We start from the raw sequence: 18,040 nt of genomic DNA, 5'->3' as shown, positions 1-18,040 counted from the left end.
TCAGTTAACAATATTAATACAAGGGAAAGTAATTGTGTATTTTCAACGTCCTTGTACTTAATAACAATTTGGTTAGCATGGTTTTGTGAAGGGCAGGTCAAACCTTATTGAATTCTTTGAAAAGGTGACGAAGGAGGTTGATGAGGGGATAGCGGTAGATGTGGTATATATGGATTTTAGTAAGGCGTTTGATAAGGTTCCCCATGGTAGGCTACTGCAGAAAATACGGAGATATGGCATTGAGGGTGAGTTGGAGGTTTGGGTTAGGAATTGGCTGGATGGAAGAAGACAGAGGGTAGTAGTTGATGGCAAAGTTTCTTCATGGAGTGCCGTCACTAGCGGTGTTCCGCAAGGATCTGTTTTGGGACCATTGCTGTTTGTCATTTTTATAAATGACCTGGAAGAGGGGTTAGAAGGTTGGGTGAGCAAGTTTGCGTATGATACGAAAGTCGGAGGAGTTGTTGACAGTGAGGAATGATGTGGCAGGTTACAGCAGGATATAGAGAAGCTGCAGAGCTGGGCAGAAAGGTGGCAAATGGAATTCAATGTAGCTAAGTGTGAGGTGATTCACTTTGGGAAGAATAACAAAAAGATGGGGTACTGGGCTAATGGTCGGATACTTGGTAGTGTGGATGAGCAGAGGGATCTTGGTGTCCATGTACACAGATCTCTGAAAGTTGCCACCCAGGTAAATAGTGCGGTGAGGAAGGCATATGGCGTACTGGCTTTTATTGGTAGAGGAATTGAGTTCCGGAGTCCTGAGGTCATGATGCAGTTGTATAAGACTCTGGTGCGGCCGCATCTGGAATATTGTGTGCAGTTTTGGTCGCCATACTATAGGAAGGATGTGGAGGCACTGGAACGGGTGCAGAGGAGGTTTACCAGGATGTTGCCTGGTATGGAAGGAAGATCGTATGAGGAAAGACTGAGACACTTGGGGCTGTTTTCATTAGAGAAAAGAAGTTTTAGGGGTGACTTGATTGAGGTGTACAAGATGATTAGGGGGTTAGATAGGGTTGACAGTGTGAACCTTTTCCCGCGTATGGAGTCGGGTATTACAAGGGGGCATAGCTTTAAATTAAGGGGGGTAGATATTGGACTGAAGTTAGGGGTAGGTTCTTCACTCAGCGAGTCGTAAGTTCATGGAATGCCCTGCCAGTAGCAGTGGTGGACTCTCCCTCTTTATGGGCATTTCAGCGGGCATTGGATAGGTATATGGAGGATAGTGGGTTAGTATAGGTTAGGTGGGCTTGGATCGGTGCAACATCGAGGGCCAAAGGGCCTGTACTGCGCTGTATTCTTCTATGTTCTATGTTCCCTGTAGCTCAAATCCTCCAACCCTAGCAACATCCTTGTAAATCTTTACTGAACCCTTTCAAGTTTCACAACATCCTTCCAATAGGAGGGAAAGCAGAATTGCACACAGTATTCCAAAAGTTGCCAACCAATGTACTGTACAGCCGCAGCATGACCTCTCAACTCCTATACTCAATGATCTGACCAATAAAGGAAAGCATACCAAATGCTGACTTCACTATCCTGTCTACATGCAACTCCACTTTCAAAGAACTATGAACCTGCACTCCAAGGTCTCTTTGTTCAGCAACGCTCCCCATGTCCTTAGCATTAAGTATATAAGTCCTACCCTGATTTGCCTTTCCAAAATGTAGCACCTCACTTTTTCTGCCACTCCCAGCCCGTTGACCCATCTGATCAAGGACCCATTGTACGCTGAGGTAACCTTCTTCACTGTACAGTACACCTCCAGTTTTGATGTCGTTTGCAAACTTACTATACCTCCTGTGTTAATATCCAAATCATTTATATAAATGACGAAAAGCAGTGGACCCAGCACTGATCCTTGTGTCACACCACTGGTCACAAGCCTCCAGTCTGAAAAATAGCCCTCCACCGCTACCCTATGTCTTCTACCTTTGAGCCAGTTCTGTATCCAAATGGCTAGTTCTCCCTGTATTCCTTGAGATCTAACCTTGCTAATCAGTCTCCCATAAGGAACCTTGTCAAACACTTTAGTAAAGTCTACATAGATGATGTCCCAACAGGATTGTTGGATATTACTTTCGGGGTAGGGCAGGGAGGGGGAGGGGGGGGTGTGCGGAGGGGACCTATAGCTATAGGAAAAGTGGTAAGTTTATAACAAATGGTTCTGATATAAAGGTTTTTATTTAAAATGTTCTATAGTGTACTTTGTTTGGAAAGGTTGTACTGTTTTTGAGCACACCATATGTGGATTGTATTAAACAGTTGGGATTTGCACAAACAGTACAGACTACGAATTTAAAATATTTGACTCGTGGATATATATGACAGTGGTGGTAATTTTTTTTCTGCACATGGAGATGTGAAGGCTGAGATTTACTACTTATATTTGTAGATTGAGCTTATCCTTAGTGTCAAGTAATGTTAAAGAAACTTGAAATTGTAAAGTACTAGATGAAAGGAGAGTGAGGGTGAGAATTTTTACCGAACTTGTAATGGCATTTGAAAGCACAGTACTTTTGTGTGCACTGGGATGTGCCATAAAGCTCTCCTTATCTATCCGCTTGCTGACTACTTTGTAGTTTTGAAACCACCTAACGGAGAGACGATTTTCTTTTAAACAAATTGACGCAGGTGTTGTCATGTCAAGGTTTGTGCAGTATTGAAATGCTTCATATTTTGCTCGGATCAACAGGACTACAGAGCAGCAACAACGCTTTCATGAAATCTGCAGCAATCTGGTGAAGACTCAGCGTTGGATTGTGGGCTGGTGGAGACGTTTGTTTGCTCTGAAGGAGGAAAAGCCTAAAATGGTACGCAGAATTCTCCCAGTCAATGAACAGAACTCTTTTTTAAAAAAATCCTTGGCTTAATTCCTAATGCTTTGCCATGGCCTGCAATTTAAAACACGGATGTAGTAAAAATGGTTTCTTTAACAAATGCTCAGAGGCTCTTTCCCCATTGTTTTTATATACAATTACGTTTTTGTAATGGACTTGAAATTCAATGAGTAAGATTTGAACTTTACCCAGATAGCTGTTGAAACCCCTCTTTTTTTTTGCTGAACAATTAAGTATTTAATTGCAAGTCCTTGACCTGACACACTTTGCTTTTATCCTGTGGGTGGCAACAGGTCTTTATTTGGTTTTCTCCCATCAGGAGTTTCAGCAGAATCATAGTACAATATGGCTAAATGTACTTGAGGGATGTATTGTTCCGTGCGGTTTCCCCAGATAATGTGCTAATCCTGCTGGCTGCTAGTGTTATGTTGGGTCATCACTGATCAACTTGTCATGATAATCTTCCTAACTCAGAATAATGGAGGAACGTTACCTGTCTCCTATTATGGAGTACAAAACTTGCCTATTAAGCAGAAAGTAATTTCTAATATTCTTTGCATTAGTATTTCATGACTGCGGTAAGTGTTCTCTCTGTGGTGGCTTGGATTGGGCAGCAGGTTCACAACCTCTTCCTCACCTATTTGATTGGTAAGTTGTTAATGAGTTTTCATTTTATCATTTGCCTCGTTAATTGTGAAATCTGGGAATTCTGTATTGAGATGGTCATACAGCATGGAAACAGACCCTTCAGTCCAACTAGTCCCAATTATTCTGTCCAATTATTTCTAAAATAAACTAGTCCCACTTGGCAGCATTTGGCCCATATTTGATTATTTTGGATTTATACCCTGGTATTTACACCCTGTTATTTATACCCTGTGCGTGTTTCCTGTGTCCTGGTCAGGTTGAATTTTGCAGTGTGACATTGCACTCCTGAAGTAGATGTTGTGCCGTATTAAATCAGGTACACACCAGGTGAGGCCATCTGAAAACAACTGTTTCATTATGAATTCTTTTCTCTTCCTGAGCTGGAGTCCTGTTGTGAAATTCATCAATGAATGTGACCAAAAAAATCATTTCCTTGACTAACCCACCCAAGTCGATAAGCTGTTTTTACAAATGGACTCTCGCTTTCATTAAGGCTGTGCTTAGTCATTCTGATTTAACGCAGTCGAAGTGGAGAGTAATGCAGACTGTGAAGCAGGAGGCCCGCCTCACCTATCCTTTTCAGCTTTTGTAATCCTATCCTAGAAAATCATACATTTCTCAAGGATCTCATTTGCCCACTTGAAAGGGCAATGGTTCAGTTGTCAGCCAGTTTTATTGGATCAGAGTGCTGCTGGAAAAGCACAGCAGGTCAGGCAGCATCCGAGGAGCAGGGAAATCGACGTTTCGGGCAAAAGCCCTTTATCAGGAAAGAGGGGCTTTTGCCTGAAACATCAATTTTTCCTGCACCTCGGATGCTGCCTGACCTGCTGTGCTTTTCCAGCACCACTCTAATCCAGAATCTGGTTTCCAATATTTGCTGTCATTGTTTTAACCTAGCCAGTTTTATTGGACATGGTCACTGCCTGACCCTTGTGTGGAGAGAATGTGAATCACCAACCCAGGCCTGGATTTTTGTCCAGACCTTACTCCAAATGGACATGGACTGCTACAGTATCTGAGAGGTCATGAACAATGTTGAACATCATGCAATCATTAATGAGCCTCCCCATTTTTGATTAGTAAAGCAGCTGAAGATATTTGGGTTTAGGGCATACGTTCTGAGGAAAAAGGATTCGCATGGCTCAGTGGTAGTGTCCATATTTCCGAGCTAGGTTACCTGGATTAAAGTCCCACCTGCTCCAGTGTGTGTCTAACATCTTTGAACAAATTGATTAACATAGCTGTATTCTGGAGAACTCCTGTAGAGATGTCCTTTGTGTCCATCATTAGCTATGTTTATATTCTAAAAATTTAAGCAGACTTACCCCACCCTGCCTGAGTGACTTTTAGGGCAGGCAAGTTGGTCCTTATGTACATCCACGTGATGGAAAGTACACTTGGTGAATTATACCTGCTGGCCGCTTCCAAAGCCAAACCAATTACTGCCCCAGGCTCCTTGTGCTGAAAAAGGAATTATTCTTTGGTTTGGGAGGGTGGGTAAGATCAGAAGTATGTTCAAGTTAGATTAGTCTGCAGCAACGTCTCCTGATGCTACGGTAGACTGCGGGGCAATTTCATGTGTGTGCTAACTTGGAACTGCACGTGTGCATTGTTCCAGACCCCTTCTAGTCATTGGCTTTCCCCGACCCCTTCATTCGTGGCCCTAACTGTTAATGCACATGTGCATGGTCACAGAGAGAGGGCACATATGCTTTGCAGTGTCAGTAAGTGTAACCTGGAAAGTTGACTGAGCATTTCAGATTTTACTTTGCATCTACCTTTAATAGATTACAGAACCTAGAATGATAGCAACAGCAATTAAATAAACTTGAAGCTTTGTAATTTGACATTTCTTCAGCTGTGAGTTTTTATTCTAACTAAAATGTAACATGAGGAAAAAATAAAACTGGCACTTTATTAAATTTTGAAACATCTTCCTCGGATTTTAAGACTGGTCTTGTTTTAAACAGGCGACTTGTATTTCTCTGTTACTGTTGTAATCTGATAGAATGTGCTTTTTGTTTTGCTCACTTCCTTCAACCACATTAATATAATCTAATCTAATGAAGGCAGTTCTTATCATCAGAGTTATCAGATTCCTTCCTGCTTCACAGTATAAAATAACCTCTTGTTGTTTTCAGTGAGTTTCATACTCTTGTTTCCCGGTCTGAATCGGCATCGACTGATCACAAAATATGTGGGAATGGCTAGACGGGAAATTAACAAGCTCCTGAAGCAAAAAGAGAAGAAAAGTGAATAATGCAAACTGGATTTGTCACCGTTCAAAATGAATTTGATTACTTGTGACCTTAGTTGGCAATTTTCTTGCTGAATCAAAAAAGTACAGCTCCTAGTGTGTGTTCAGCTATAATATCTGCATTTGGAGGGGAAAAGAGAAGGCAAAGTATGTGTGCGTGTAGCAAATGGGCATGATATAGCAAGGTTTATTTTCTCATTATTTCAGATCAGGAGTTGCTATTTAGTTTTCAACCAATGTTTTCTCCCCTCGTATTTGTGATGTTTTGAATTAGTTTTTGTTCCAGCCATGACTGCACTGAAAGTTTAACCAGAAACTACTTTGTTACTTGGAATTGTGGAGTTGCTTGATATCTGTGCAATCACCTGTCTTCTTGCTGGAGCAATTGCATGCAAGTGGGAACCAGTTGTCAGTATCAGAAACAGTATATTCACTATGACTACTGTGTGTAATTGTATGTTTGAAGTCACATGTAAATAAGGCTGTGTTTTGCTCTTTGTAAATGTTTTTATGTATATTTGTGGTTAATGTACATTTTAGTTGTTTTAACTATATCCTTTGAGGGTTCTTGCTCAATAAAGCACTGAACAGGTGGTTGACACAGAAATCAACATTAATTCATCTTCCATCGACTCAAAGCTGTAATCACCTCAGTGTGTGGGAAGTAAGCAACATGTCTAGCCTCATCAATACATGTACATTGCCATGCATGGTCATGTCATCAGCTAATCTTTACTGGAGATTCATCTGTTTCATTTGAATTGCAATGAATTAAGTGAAAGTCCACCTCCAATTGGAGAAGGGCATTCTTTTGATGCCTCTTGTTTGGCTGGGCATTGATCATTCTTTTTCATGCCATCTTTACTGATGCTGCATCACGTGTTTCTACTGAGGAAAGTGAAACAACAGAAATTCTGAAGGGAACTGTTTTGAGAGTACAGTGACATCCTTCTTTTGGGGTTCTTTAGTCTTGCTGACGGTGTACAGCTAATTGTTCTGGGTCATTACACTCCTGAATTTCACTGACCGATATCATATTAGCTCAGTATTGCCCTTTATCCTTTACAGGGTAATACAGATTTACTATCTTTGCTTTCCCCTTGCTCCTCAACTAAACGCATAACCTTCTAAAGCTATCATTCTGATTGCTGCAGGTTTCCTCTTTGTGAAAGGCTGGCTTGCCTTCTTTCAGAAATTATTTGGAGAAAAACATTTTAATCTTTACAATGAAGCTTGTGTTAGCTTTTCAGCGATTACAGTTGATGGTAAAAATGCACGTTAAAAATGTAATAGATGTTAAATTGTGTATTCAATGGGAAGAAGTAGCTATAATTGATCTTTCTAAAATGTTATACTTCTAATGTTCTAATACTATTTAATACATTTCGGAGTTGAGCCTGAAGCAAAATCTAATAAAGTGTTCTGTAACTCAGTGTTTGTTTTCATGTCTACTCAAAGAAATCAATAATTCTAATATTATTGTATTTAAATACTTAAAACTAATTGTTTTATTTTATTCAGGGTGCTGTGTAATCTGGCTGATTTTTAGCACCAGAACCAAATAATGAATAACTAGCCCAATGGATTATTTTTATTCCCAGTTTCAAGAATCTGCAAAATGTTGCTTTTTTTGGTGAACTACTTTGTAATTTGAACAGTAGTGCAATGGTTTATTCATTGCAGGTTTCAGGGAAGCATTGACCTAGATTTTCTGCTGACAGTCATAATTCAGTTGTAGTTGGGAGGTGCACATGGGGACCCTGTGGAATCCGTATTGAAGGAAATGCCCAGGAAATTGAAGATTCTGTAAGACAATTTCTCTCCACCTGGAACATTCCAAAACTCTCCATTTAAACTGGAGAATTCAGAGAGTTCAGATGATATTATAGATGCATATAAGCACAGAAAAGACCCTTTTGGGCATCTGGCATATCTACCACTAAATGTATACTAATCCCAGTCTCTAAATGTGACCCATATTCTTGAAAGTTGTGGTATCTGAAGTGTTCACTCAGAAAGCCTAAAAACATTTAAGATTTCTGGCCTCCACTACCTTCCCAGGCAGTGCATTCCAGATTTCCCACCACCTGCTGAGCAAAAACGTTTTTCTTCCCCAAATCCTGTCAATCTCCTGCCCCTTACCCTAAAAGTATGCTCCCTTGTGGTTGACCCCTCAACCAAGGGGAACAGCTGTTCTCTTCACCCTGTCCATACACCTCAGTCTTACATCCCCCATCTTCTCTGCTCTCATGAAAACAATCCAAGCCTCTAGTCTCTCCTTATAGCAACATCCTCTGGTGCTAGCACATCCTTCCTGTAGTGAGCACATGGTACTCACCTGTGGCCTGACCAATGCTCTGTATGACTCCCAATGTTACCTCCCTGCTTTTACATTCAATGCCACAACTGTTGACTGCAAGTGTCCGATGTGTCGTCTTCACTATATTATTCATATGTTTTGCTGACTTGAGGGATCTGTGAACAATTACCCCAAAATCCCTGTCTACCTCTGAATCCCAGAGCGATGAAATGAAATCCTGAGACCCGGCGTGGCATGTGGTGCAGGTGAGTTCCTGTACAGTGTGACTTACCTTGTTACTGCTGAGTGCTGGTGTGAGGAGTGGACTGGAGTGATGTTACACTTTGGGCTGGTGCCACATGCTGAGCTGCTGCTTTTGATATTCTCTATTGGACTGTAATGTAAATGCTTTTCATAACGTTATAACTATCTCATTCCTAACTCTTCAGACTGTAAGCAATGCTATTGCTTTCCTTTCCTTTTAATCCTCTTTTTGTATAACAAGATTACATTTTTTTACTCTTGACACTATCTTAGGTACAAATCTTAGTCAAAGGTAGCCATTGCTAAAAACTTTTCACTGTAGTCCTGTACTTCTATACTGGAGTACAGGTGACAATAAAGGATATTCTATTCTACCCAGTGTTGTGCCATTCATTAAATACTCCATCTTGTTTCTTCATCTATCTTATACTTAACAGGGTTAAATACCACCTGTCATTGGCCTGCCAGTCTGACCAACACATGTATAATCCTGTAACCTACAAACATCATCTTCACCATTAATCACTCCACAAATCTTGGTGTCAACTGCAAATTTGCATAACATTCCTCCAACATTTTCAACTGTATCACTTACGTATGAAACAAACAATAAGGGTCCCAGTACTGACTCGTGTGATAACACTACTGGACAGTCTTCTCCCAGTACCCTTTGTGTCCTATTACTAAGTCAGTTTCTGATCCATCTTGCCAATTCCATGTGCTTTAACCTTCTCAATGTGGGACCTTGTCAAACACTTTCCTAAAATCTACATAAACTACATGAATTGAACTTGCCTCATCCACACACGATCACATTTTCAAAAAATTCTAACAAATTTGTTAGGCAATCTTTGACAAACCCATGCTGATTATCACTAAATCTGACTTTTCAAGTGGGTATTAATTTGCACATTCAGAATTTTCTGCAATAGTTTCCCTATCACTGACGTGAGACTCACTGGTCTGTAATTTCCTGGTTCATTTCTACCATCTCCCTTAAAAACTACATTGTCCCTTGTTGGGCCTGCTACCTATTGATGCACAAAAAAAAAATCCCCTGGATATATTTCAATAAATCTGCTCCCTCTAAACCCTTGGAGTATAACTATCCCAACTTATGTTGGGAATGTTGAAATCCCCCAGTGTACTTACCTGATTATTTCTCTTACACACCTCTGTGAGCCATCTATATATTTGCTCCTCTATTTCCTGCTGACTCTTTGGGGGTCTATAATGCACTCCCAGTAGAGTGACTGCCTCCTTAACCTTCCTTAGTTTTACTCACAAAGCCTCATTTAATATGTCATCTCTTACCACACTAATTGACTCCATAATTAATAGTGCTACACCACCATCCTTTTTACAGCCTCCTCTGTCTCACCCAAAAATTCTACAGCCCAGAATGTTGAGTCGCAGTCCAGCCCTCAACCAAGTTTCTGTGATGGCAACAATATTATATTTCCATGTATCAATCCACACCATTAACTCATCGGTCTTATTTACAGCCTCCTCTGTCTCACCCAAAAATTCTACAGCCCAGAATGTTGAGTCGCCAGTCCAGCCCTCAACCAAGTTTCTGTGATGGCAACAATATTATATTTCCATGTATCAATCCACACCATTAACTCATCGGTCTTACCCATTACACTCCCAGCATTATAGATCATTCAGGCTTGCTGTACTCTCTTGACACTCAACATAGCTGAACTCACTCTACCTTGCTTAATTTGCTGTAGAAAGATTTGTATGTTTCATCAGTATTGTGTGTCTCTTCCCTCTGCTAGAATCATTTAAACCATGACTAAACCTTTCAGATTCCTAACATCCTCCCCCACCTCTTCACCCAAAACCACTACCACTACTGCCTGCCAGGCTAGAACCAACCCGCCCCTTGGTTTGCCTTTGATAGAATTGGAAAATAGCTTACCATTTGTGAGGGAAATCTGGGCAGAATTTCCTCTATCTGCACAAGATTGCCAGGTCTCGTATAATCCAAACCATTGTACATTTTGTACAGGTTTTGACACCATGAAAGATTACATTGACAATGAATATATTTTCAATAAATGAAATGACTGGATTCTGAAATACATAAATATCTATTGTATCTAGTCTATCCCTCCACCACTGACACTCAGTAACAGCAGTCTGTACGGGCAGTTCTGGTATAATGCGTGTTTCGGCAGCACAATTTGGCTATAACTTTGCTGAAGAATTAGGGAACTATTTTGGAGAATGTTTACCTCCATTGGCAATAGGATGATTCCAGCAGAGATCGGTTTGTGCACTTTCTTCTGTGCATGCGCCGTTGAGCGTGCCAAAATCTCCATGTGGCTCTGTGCGTGCGCCGATGTCAGCTGCTAACAGAGCAGCTTCCTGTGAGAGGTACTGTACAGAGAGCAGCTTCCTGTGAGAGGTACTGTACAGAGAGCAGCTTCCTGCGAGAGATACTGTACAGAGAGCAGCTTCCTTACATTTTTAAATGTACTGTGTTAAATTAACTTATGTTAATAAATATGATTTCAACCTTCATTCAGGCTGTGCTATACATTGCATTACACGTCTGGGTGATTGTGAACGATAGTGAGTGATATTTCTTTTCCAGTCTACCCCTAACCCCACTTTTCTCACAGGCCCCATTATTTGAGAGTTTCTCTGGAACATAACTATGGCATTATAGGAGAACTACTTGTACTATCTACAAGATGCACTGCAGAATTCGCCAAAGTTTCTCAGACAGCACCTTCCAAGCCCACAATCACTTCCAAGAAGAAGGACAATGGAAGCAGATACAAGGGAACACCACCCCCTGCAAGTTCCCCTCCACGAAGTCGTTCATGACTTCGAAATATATTGTTGTTCTTACACAGTCACTGGGTCAAAATCTTGGAAGTCCTTCCCTAAGGGCATTGTGGGTCAACCTACAGCACATGGACTGCAGCAGTTCAAGAAGGCAGCTCACCCCCACCTTCTCAAGGGGCAACTAGGGACAGGCAATAAATGCTGGGCCCAGCCAGGATATTTATTATCCTACAAATAAATATATAAAAAATAAACAGGTTAAGGCACTAATCAGCAGCTAATTAAATGAAAGATGAATTAAAAATACAAATAGCTAGCTGACAGTCTCAGCACTGTAAGTTTGAGCTACACTGCAGAGTGTAGGATATTTTAGTTGCTGCTTTGAAATGGTAGAGTTAAAAGGGTTTATGGGCCCATTAAAAAGAGAAACTGCATTATACTGAGAAAATGACTAATGTATTAAATGAGAACTTAACACCAGTTTCACAGAAAGAAAATGTTAGAAATACATAGCAACCTACAAATAAGCCAAATGAGTGTTTGATAACAGAATCCATAGATTCCCTACAGTGTGGAAGCAGGCCATTCAGCCCAAGTCCACACTGACCCTCCATGAGTAACCCACCCAGACCCATTCCCCTACGCTATTACTCTACATTTTTACTCCTGACTAGTGCACCTAACCTACACATCCCTGAATACTATGGGCAATTTAGCATGGCCAATTCACTTGGACCTGCACATCTTTGGACTGTTGGAGGAAGCTGGAGCACCCGGAGGAAACCCACACAGACACAGGGAGAATGTGCAAACTCCACACCGTCACCCAGGCTGGAATCAAACCCGGGTCCCTGGCGCTGTGAGGCAGCAGTGCTAACCAATGAGAATTTTTCTCTGAGGATTTAGTATTTTGATACGTGTTTAGAGTCTAACCCTATTTAGTCTCCCAAAGTCAGGCTGCTGGAGCCCATGGAATTTTGTGCAAGAATTCTTTATTTACAACGTCATTCACTCCCTCTTCTCATACTCAGATAGAGCCTTGCCACTCTCCCAGCCCAATATACTCAATTATGTGGCACTGACATCATCCTTCCATCAGTACACTTCACTTATTCTTCTGATGTTAATCCCAACCCTCTACAGTTACTCGGTGGAATTCAGTGAAAGTGGAGTCATTGAATTTATTCGATGCAGTATTAGATAGTGGATTGTTGAGTGTTGTGGCAGATGGAAAAGTGGATTTGAGACCACAGCTGGATTAGCTATGATTCTACTGAATATGGAACGTCCTGTCGCTGTTCTACGTTCTCTTTTTCGGGACATTCCTTCCCCATGCTGTCACGTATATTATTTCGGGAATGAAAATCAGAACGACTCTTAGTATTTTTGTTCACGTTTAAGTATAATAAAGCCACTCATTTTCTTTCTTAATCTCACAAAAACATGTCCCATTGTCCATTTATTATCACAGCACATAAACAGCTAAATATTCACTAACCTGGTCAAGCATATCCTTATTAAAAACAAACCTGTTGCAGTCAAACAAGGAGAGAGAAAGCGGAGGGGTCATTCGCTGCCTCCATGATTGTGATACTGGTTACTGACAGAACTAGACTGTTTGTCACCCCATCCCTGAACAGAGAAGATGATCCTATATCCTCATCACTAGGACTAGCTACTTTCAACCTGGTTACATTGTCCATCTATACGCTCCACTCTCCCTCAGCTCACCTGCTGCCGAAACTCTCTGTTCTGTTAGTTCCAAGTTCATGATCAATTTTGCAAACTCCATAAACATAAAGACAACCCAAACTGTGCTGACAGAGTCTTGCACTAAATCTCAATCATCACCACTGTGCTCTCTAACAATACACTGGCTCCTGTTCTACAAGGCCTCCATTTTAAAATTCTCATTCCTGTTTCAAATCCCTCCGCGGCCTGGTCCTGCCCAGTGATTGTAACCTCCTCCAGCCCAGCAAGTCTCTGAGGTCACTATTCCATCAGTTTTGGCTCCTGGTAAAGCCTTGATTTCAGCGCTCCAACACTGGCTGTCTCATATCTTCAGCTACCTCCCGCTTCAACTCTGCAACTCCCTCTCAAAATCCTCTCACTTTCTGCTTCATACCACTCCTCTAAATCTCTGACTAAGCTTTTAGCCACCTATCCTAATGTTGCTCTGTCGAAATGTTACCAAATCACTCCTGGGGCATTTGATCAGGTTAAAAGGTGCAGCATATACCTTGGGGAAGAGGTTGAGGGGGTTGTGTGGATTGATGCATTGTCTGTGGGCAATCCTGAACCAATCACTCAGCCTGTGTTTTCCTCAATAGCCTTGAGGCTTCCATAATCTTAAAAACTGTTAATGGACACTTCTCGGACTGCTCTTTTATGACCAGCTTATTGGAATCATGTCATTGCCTCCTTGTTTGACCACTACATATATAAAGTCAAAATGGCTAATTTGAATGATAAGTTTGCATAAGTTAATCAAGTAACTAAAGCATCTTTTGCAAGACAACCACCTTTGTCTATACTCAAGTCGATTTACCTGATCTGGATTTAAAGGTAGTCTCAGTAATGATGACCTTGCAACCATTATCATTTGTTGTAAAATCCCATCTGGTTCACTGATGTCCTTTAGGAAAGGTAATCTGCCAACATTACCTGGTCTGGCCCACGTATGACTCCAGATCCATAGCAACTTCTAACTGCCCTCTGAAATGGCTCAGTTCAAAGGTTGGTTCAAAGGCAGTTAGATGTGGGCTTTGCTGGTGACATTCATACCTGGTGAAGGAATAAAGGGAAACACTGCGAAACAGCATTCAGCACATTAACAAGTTACTCTTTTTGGAGGGGTTAGCTTCTCCTGTTTGAGACAATTTGAGATCATCCAGCTGACATGCTTCTCACAGAGTGTAATGGTGTTCAACAAGTACCTGGTGGAATGGTTTCAGCTTACCAGTGGATTAAGGTAAGAATCAGCACAGGAGAAAGAGGATGGAGTAGGTGAAGCAGGTACATGAATGTAGTCACATTCCACAAATCGTTTGAAAAGGGAAGAGAGATTGGTGCTCAGCAGAGACATTATCAAATTGTGAGACTCCCAACTAATGCTCAAAGTGAACAGCTCAGATTTTAGCCTGTCCACCTTACATCATTACCCCATAGCCACAATGTGGAACTTGCTCCACATGGAGAAGTGGTGGTGAATAGCACAAATGCATTTAAGGGGAAAACTAGATTAATAAATGAAGAAGTAAGAATTAAGATTTGCTAATCAGGTTAGAGGAACAATGTTGGGAAGGATATGTACAAATACAAGTGAAACCAAATGACCTGTTTTTACACTGTGTACACAATGTAATTCTCAGATATAGAGGGTCTGGTGGCACACTGGCACTGTCCTTACCACTGGGCTAGAGTGCCCTGGTTCAAGCCAAACCTGCTCCAGACTGCGTCATAACACATCTGAACAGTAAGATTAAACAATCTAAAAATTAGTGCAGTATTAGAGGAGTTGGCATGTAATGACCTTTCTGTACCTAAGGCCTATTTAACTACTTTTCTCCTGGCCTTCAAACTTACTTATTCCAAAATTATGAAAATTGATCATTTACACTGAACCAATGCAATGTGACATGTACCAGTTTACAAGGTGCACTAATGTCCCTCACTGCTATATTGCATCGGTGTTGTTTACAGTCAATTTAAAGATTTCGGTTTAATACATTACATCTCACTTAGTGGGAGCATATAGATGGGTTAACAATGTTATACATATACACAGGAAAATCATTCAGCTCACTTAACTATCTTCCAATTACAAATTAAAACATTTCCAATTTGAGCTTGATTCATGGTTATAAAATCTGACAGGTTGTGAAATTTAAAGGACCCATATAGTGAGTTGGAGCCAGACTCTACCCTTACTAGAAATAGTAATGAATCTGTTCAACTCTCAGCACAGAAAGGAACGATCATAAAAGCATTCACGTTGCCTTGAACACTGTTGAAGCCAGGCTCCTGACTTTCTCTTGTAGTTTGTGTGCTGAACACTGGGGTCTTCCTCACCTACAGACAGGAATGAATAGTGTCAATCAATCACTTTAATGGAAGAAATCAGAGTTTGAAGTAACATAGCACCAACACAGGTTTGTGGGTGTCACCCTCACTGGTGATGTTAAAGTAAAAATATTTCCTGATATCATCAGCACAAAAATGGAATGGGTTCCAGGGACAGCAAGTGAAGGAGATGCGGTGGAGAAAGCTAGAAAGATGATTAGCCGTGATCTAATTGACTACAGCAGACTCGACTGGAAAAGGTGTACATCATTCAGCCGACGTTAATGCGTATTAAATGCTCCGAAAGATTGAAACTGGCTGTGTTAATATTTACTTGATTGTGTTTTTTTGTTGTTAAAATCTCTGTGTAAGAACAATGAAAGAGATAACAGATGAGATGTGACCTTAGAACCTATTTGTAAACTAAAGGGTAAGATGAATGTAAAACTACAAACTTGCAGTAATTAAGTTATTGACAGAAATGTAAAGTTGAGAACCTTTGGAAAGCTGGAAGCCAACTCTAGGTGCCTGAATGCTGGGCCTGAGGAGGTCCATCAACTACCAAAGACTTGAAACTGATCCAATGATATTGGCCAGGGCAAACTAATATGATGTGGCTAGTGCATGTTGATGAGTATAAAAGGAAGAGATTACAGAACATGTTGACAGAAAGAGACGGACCACATCAATAAAATACAGTAAAAGAGGAAACTGTGCCCCCGAGAGCTCAGAAGCAGGAGCCAAGTCTTGCTGTGGATCGACTGCTGTTATTAAGTATTAACTTTCTCTTTATTTGTGATATTTAAACTCTAAATTGATTAAGGAACAGGATTCTGTACTTTCTAGGTCAGAAATGATGAAATATCCTGAGTGAAAATGTTGGTCTGTTATGGTACAGCTATTTCCGAGATTCTAACGAGATTTCACAAAGCTGCTGGCCTATGTAACACTTTCACAATGACTGTACAGTATGTACACTGGTCAAATCAATCTCTCATTGCACCACTTAAACTACTTTCATCTTCCATTAATTTAGTTATTTTTATCCAAGAAAGTTTTCCTGATGTGTCAAAAAACAAATAAACTTAAGTAAAAACTGAAAGAACTGTGGATGCTGGAAATCAGAAATGGGAACAGAAATTGCTGAAAAAGCTCAGCAGATCCGGCAGCATTAAAAGGCACGGGAGAAGGTGGTCAGGCCCTAAACTTATTGCAGTTGATATGGAGTCCTGAAGGCTGCACGGTCCCCAAGGGGAAAATGAGGTGCAGTTCTTCCACTTGTGCTGAGCCTCACTGGAGCACTGCAGCAAACCTGAGACAGAGATGTTGGCCAGGGAAGAGGGTGGGGCGTTAAAGTGACATGCAACAGGAAGCCTGCAGTCACCTTAGCAAACAAAACATAGGTGTTCCGCAAAGTGGTCACCCAGCCTGCATTTTACCTCCCCAATGTAGAAGAGTCTCTGAAACTGAAGTAATTATGTGTGTTTCTTTAATGAAAGTCCAGCCCTGAATTTCCAGAGTGGTTCTCCTGGGTTCTCACTGTCACTTCAATAAAAGACTACAGAGCACCAGAGAAAAACAGCGGTCTGAGCTGGGATTACCCTGATACAATTTCAGGGCTGACATTTTTATGCATTTTGGATGCTAACCCACTTTAGGAATGAAGTCCCTAGTGTCAGTGAAGTGTCTTCCTGTTTCAGTGTTCAAGATTTTATAGATTAGATTAGATTAGATTACTTTACAGTGTGGAAACAGGCCTTCGGCCCAACAAGTCCACACCGACTCGCCGAAGCGCAACCCATCCAGACCCATTCCCCTACATTTACCCCTGCACCTAACACTACAGGCAATTTAGCATGGCCAATTCATCTAACCTGCACATTTTTGGATTGTGGGAGGAAACCGGAGCACCCGGGGGAAACCCACGCAGACACGGGGAGAATGTGCAAACTCCAGACAGTCAGTCGCCTGAGGCGGGAATTGAACCCAGGTCTCTGGCGCTATGAGGCAGCAGTGCTAACCACTGTGCCACCGTGCCGCCCAAAATATCACAATATATTCTGCAATGTCTCCAGCACAACAGAGCTATTCTGGTTATTTTAACTTGCACACCACTGCTCTGCCAACTAAGAGAAAGTCTGGAGAAGACAGATGTGACAATGTTTTAGAGGCAGCAGCATCAGATGCTCACTCCAGCCACGTCCCTATGTCTGTGCTGTATGCCTCTATGTTAGGCACTGTCTCACCAAATGCACTAAGCAGGGCAGCCAAGCCAATGAGAACAGTGAAGCCTGCATGATTTTCCTTCACTTTGGTGAAACCAGAGTTCTGAGGAAGGAGCACTGGACCCAAAACATTAACTCTGATTTCTCTCCACAGATGCTGCCAGACCTGCCGAGCTTTTCGAGCAATTTTTTGTTTTGTTTCAAATCTAGTTACACTCTGGTACCTTGCTCATCCAATGGTCTGTCTGTCTGTCCATTGAAGTGGATGGAATCTCATGGGACTGACTCTTTGAACAGCAGGATGGAAATATTCCCAGTGCCCCAACCAGCTAAGACTTAACCATTAATTAACACCATCACACTGAACCACAATGTCAATATAATTGCTGTGTCTGAAAGGTAGGGTAGTTGTTCATTAAACGAGAGTGATTATATTTCCAAAGTCATGCACCGGCTGTGGAGAAATAAAACACACTGCACCAATGCAGGCTGCAGATGGAGTGAGTGGCCGGTGAGTGCTCTGTGAGGTTTCCTATTGGAGTCTGCACATTGTTCCAAAAACTGAACTGGTTACAGTTACTGCACTAATTATCAAAAGCCACTGGCTGAAAAACACACAGAGTTAGTGTAAGGCATCATGATT

General features: G+C 41.4%; 2 protein-coding genes across 8 annotated transcripts in view; one reads left to right on the top strand and one right to left on the bottom strand.

Moving 5' to 3' along the window:
- The window catches only part of arl6ip1 (ADP-ribosylation factor-like 6 interacting protein 1), a 16,735-nt gene extending 9,558 nt beyond the window's left edge, over nt 1-7,177 (top strand). Inside the window, exons 4-6 of the mRNA XM_043712151.1 lie at nt 2,696-2,813; nt 3,404-3,488; nt 5,630-7,177. Coding sequence (XP_043568086.1) covers nt 2,696-2,813; nt 3,404-3,488; nt 5,630-5,748 — 322 coding nt within the window. The 3' untranslated portion in view covers nt 5,749-7,177. The remainder of the gene's footprint in view (nt 1-2,695; nt 2,814-3,403; nt 3,489-5,629) is intronic.
- Nucleotides 1-18,040, bottom strand: part of LOC122560905 — a 52,401-nt gene that overhangs the window by 7,573 nt on the left and 26,788 nt on the right. Inside the window, exon 6 of one of the 7 annotated variants that reach the window (XM_043712147.1) lies at nt 13,769-15,181. The exons of 5 other annotated variants lie outside the window; for them this stretch is intronic. In XM_043712147.1, the coding sequence (XP_043568082.1) occupies nt 15,069-15,181 (113 nt within the window). In that variant the 3' untranslated portion in view covers nt 13,769-15,068. Of the gene's footprint in view, nt 1-13,768; nt 15,182-18,040 lie in introns of those variants that run through there. One more of the 7 variants, XM_043712149.1, reaches the window with a different exon arrangement.

Source organism: Chiloscyllium plagiosum, chromosome 21 (genome assembly GCF_004010195.1).
Source record: "Chiloscyllium plagiosum isolate BGI_BamShark_2017 chromosome 21, ASM401019v2, whole genome shotgun sequence".
Classification (NCBI taxonomy): domain Eukaryota; kingdom Metazoa; phylum Chordata; class Chondrichthyes; order Orectolobiformes; family Hemiscylliidae; genus Chiloscyllium; species Chiloscyllium plagiosum.
The sequence above is the reverse complement of the archived record's forward strand: the minus strand, read 5'-3'. Positions and strand labels throughout refer to the sequence as shown.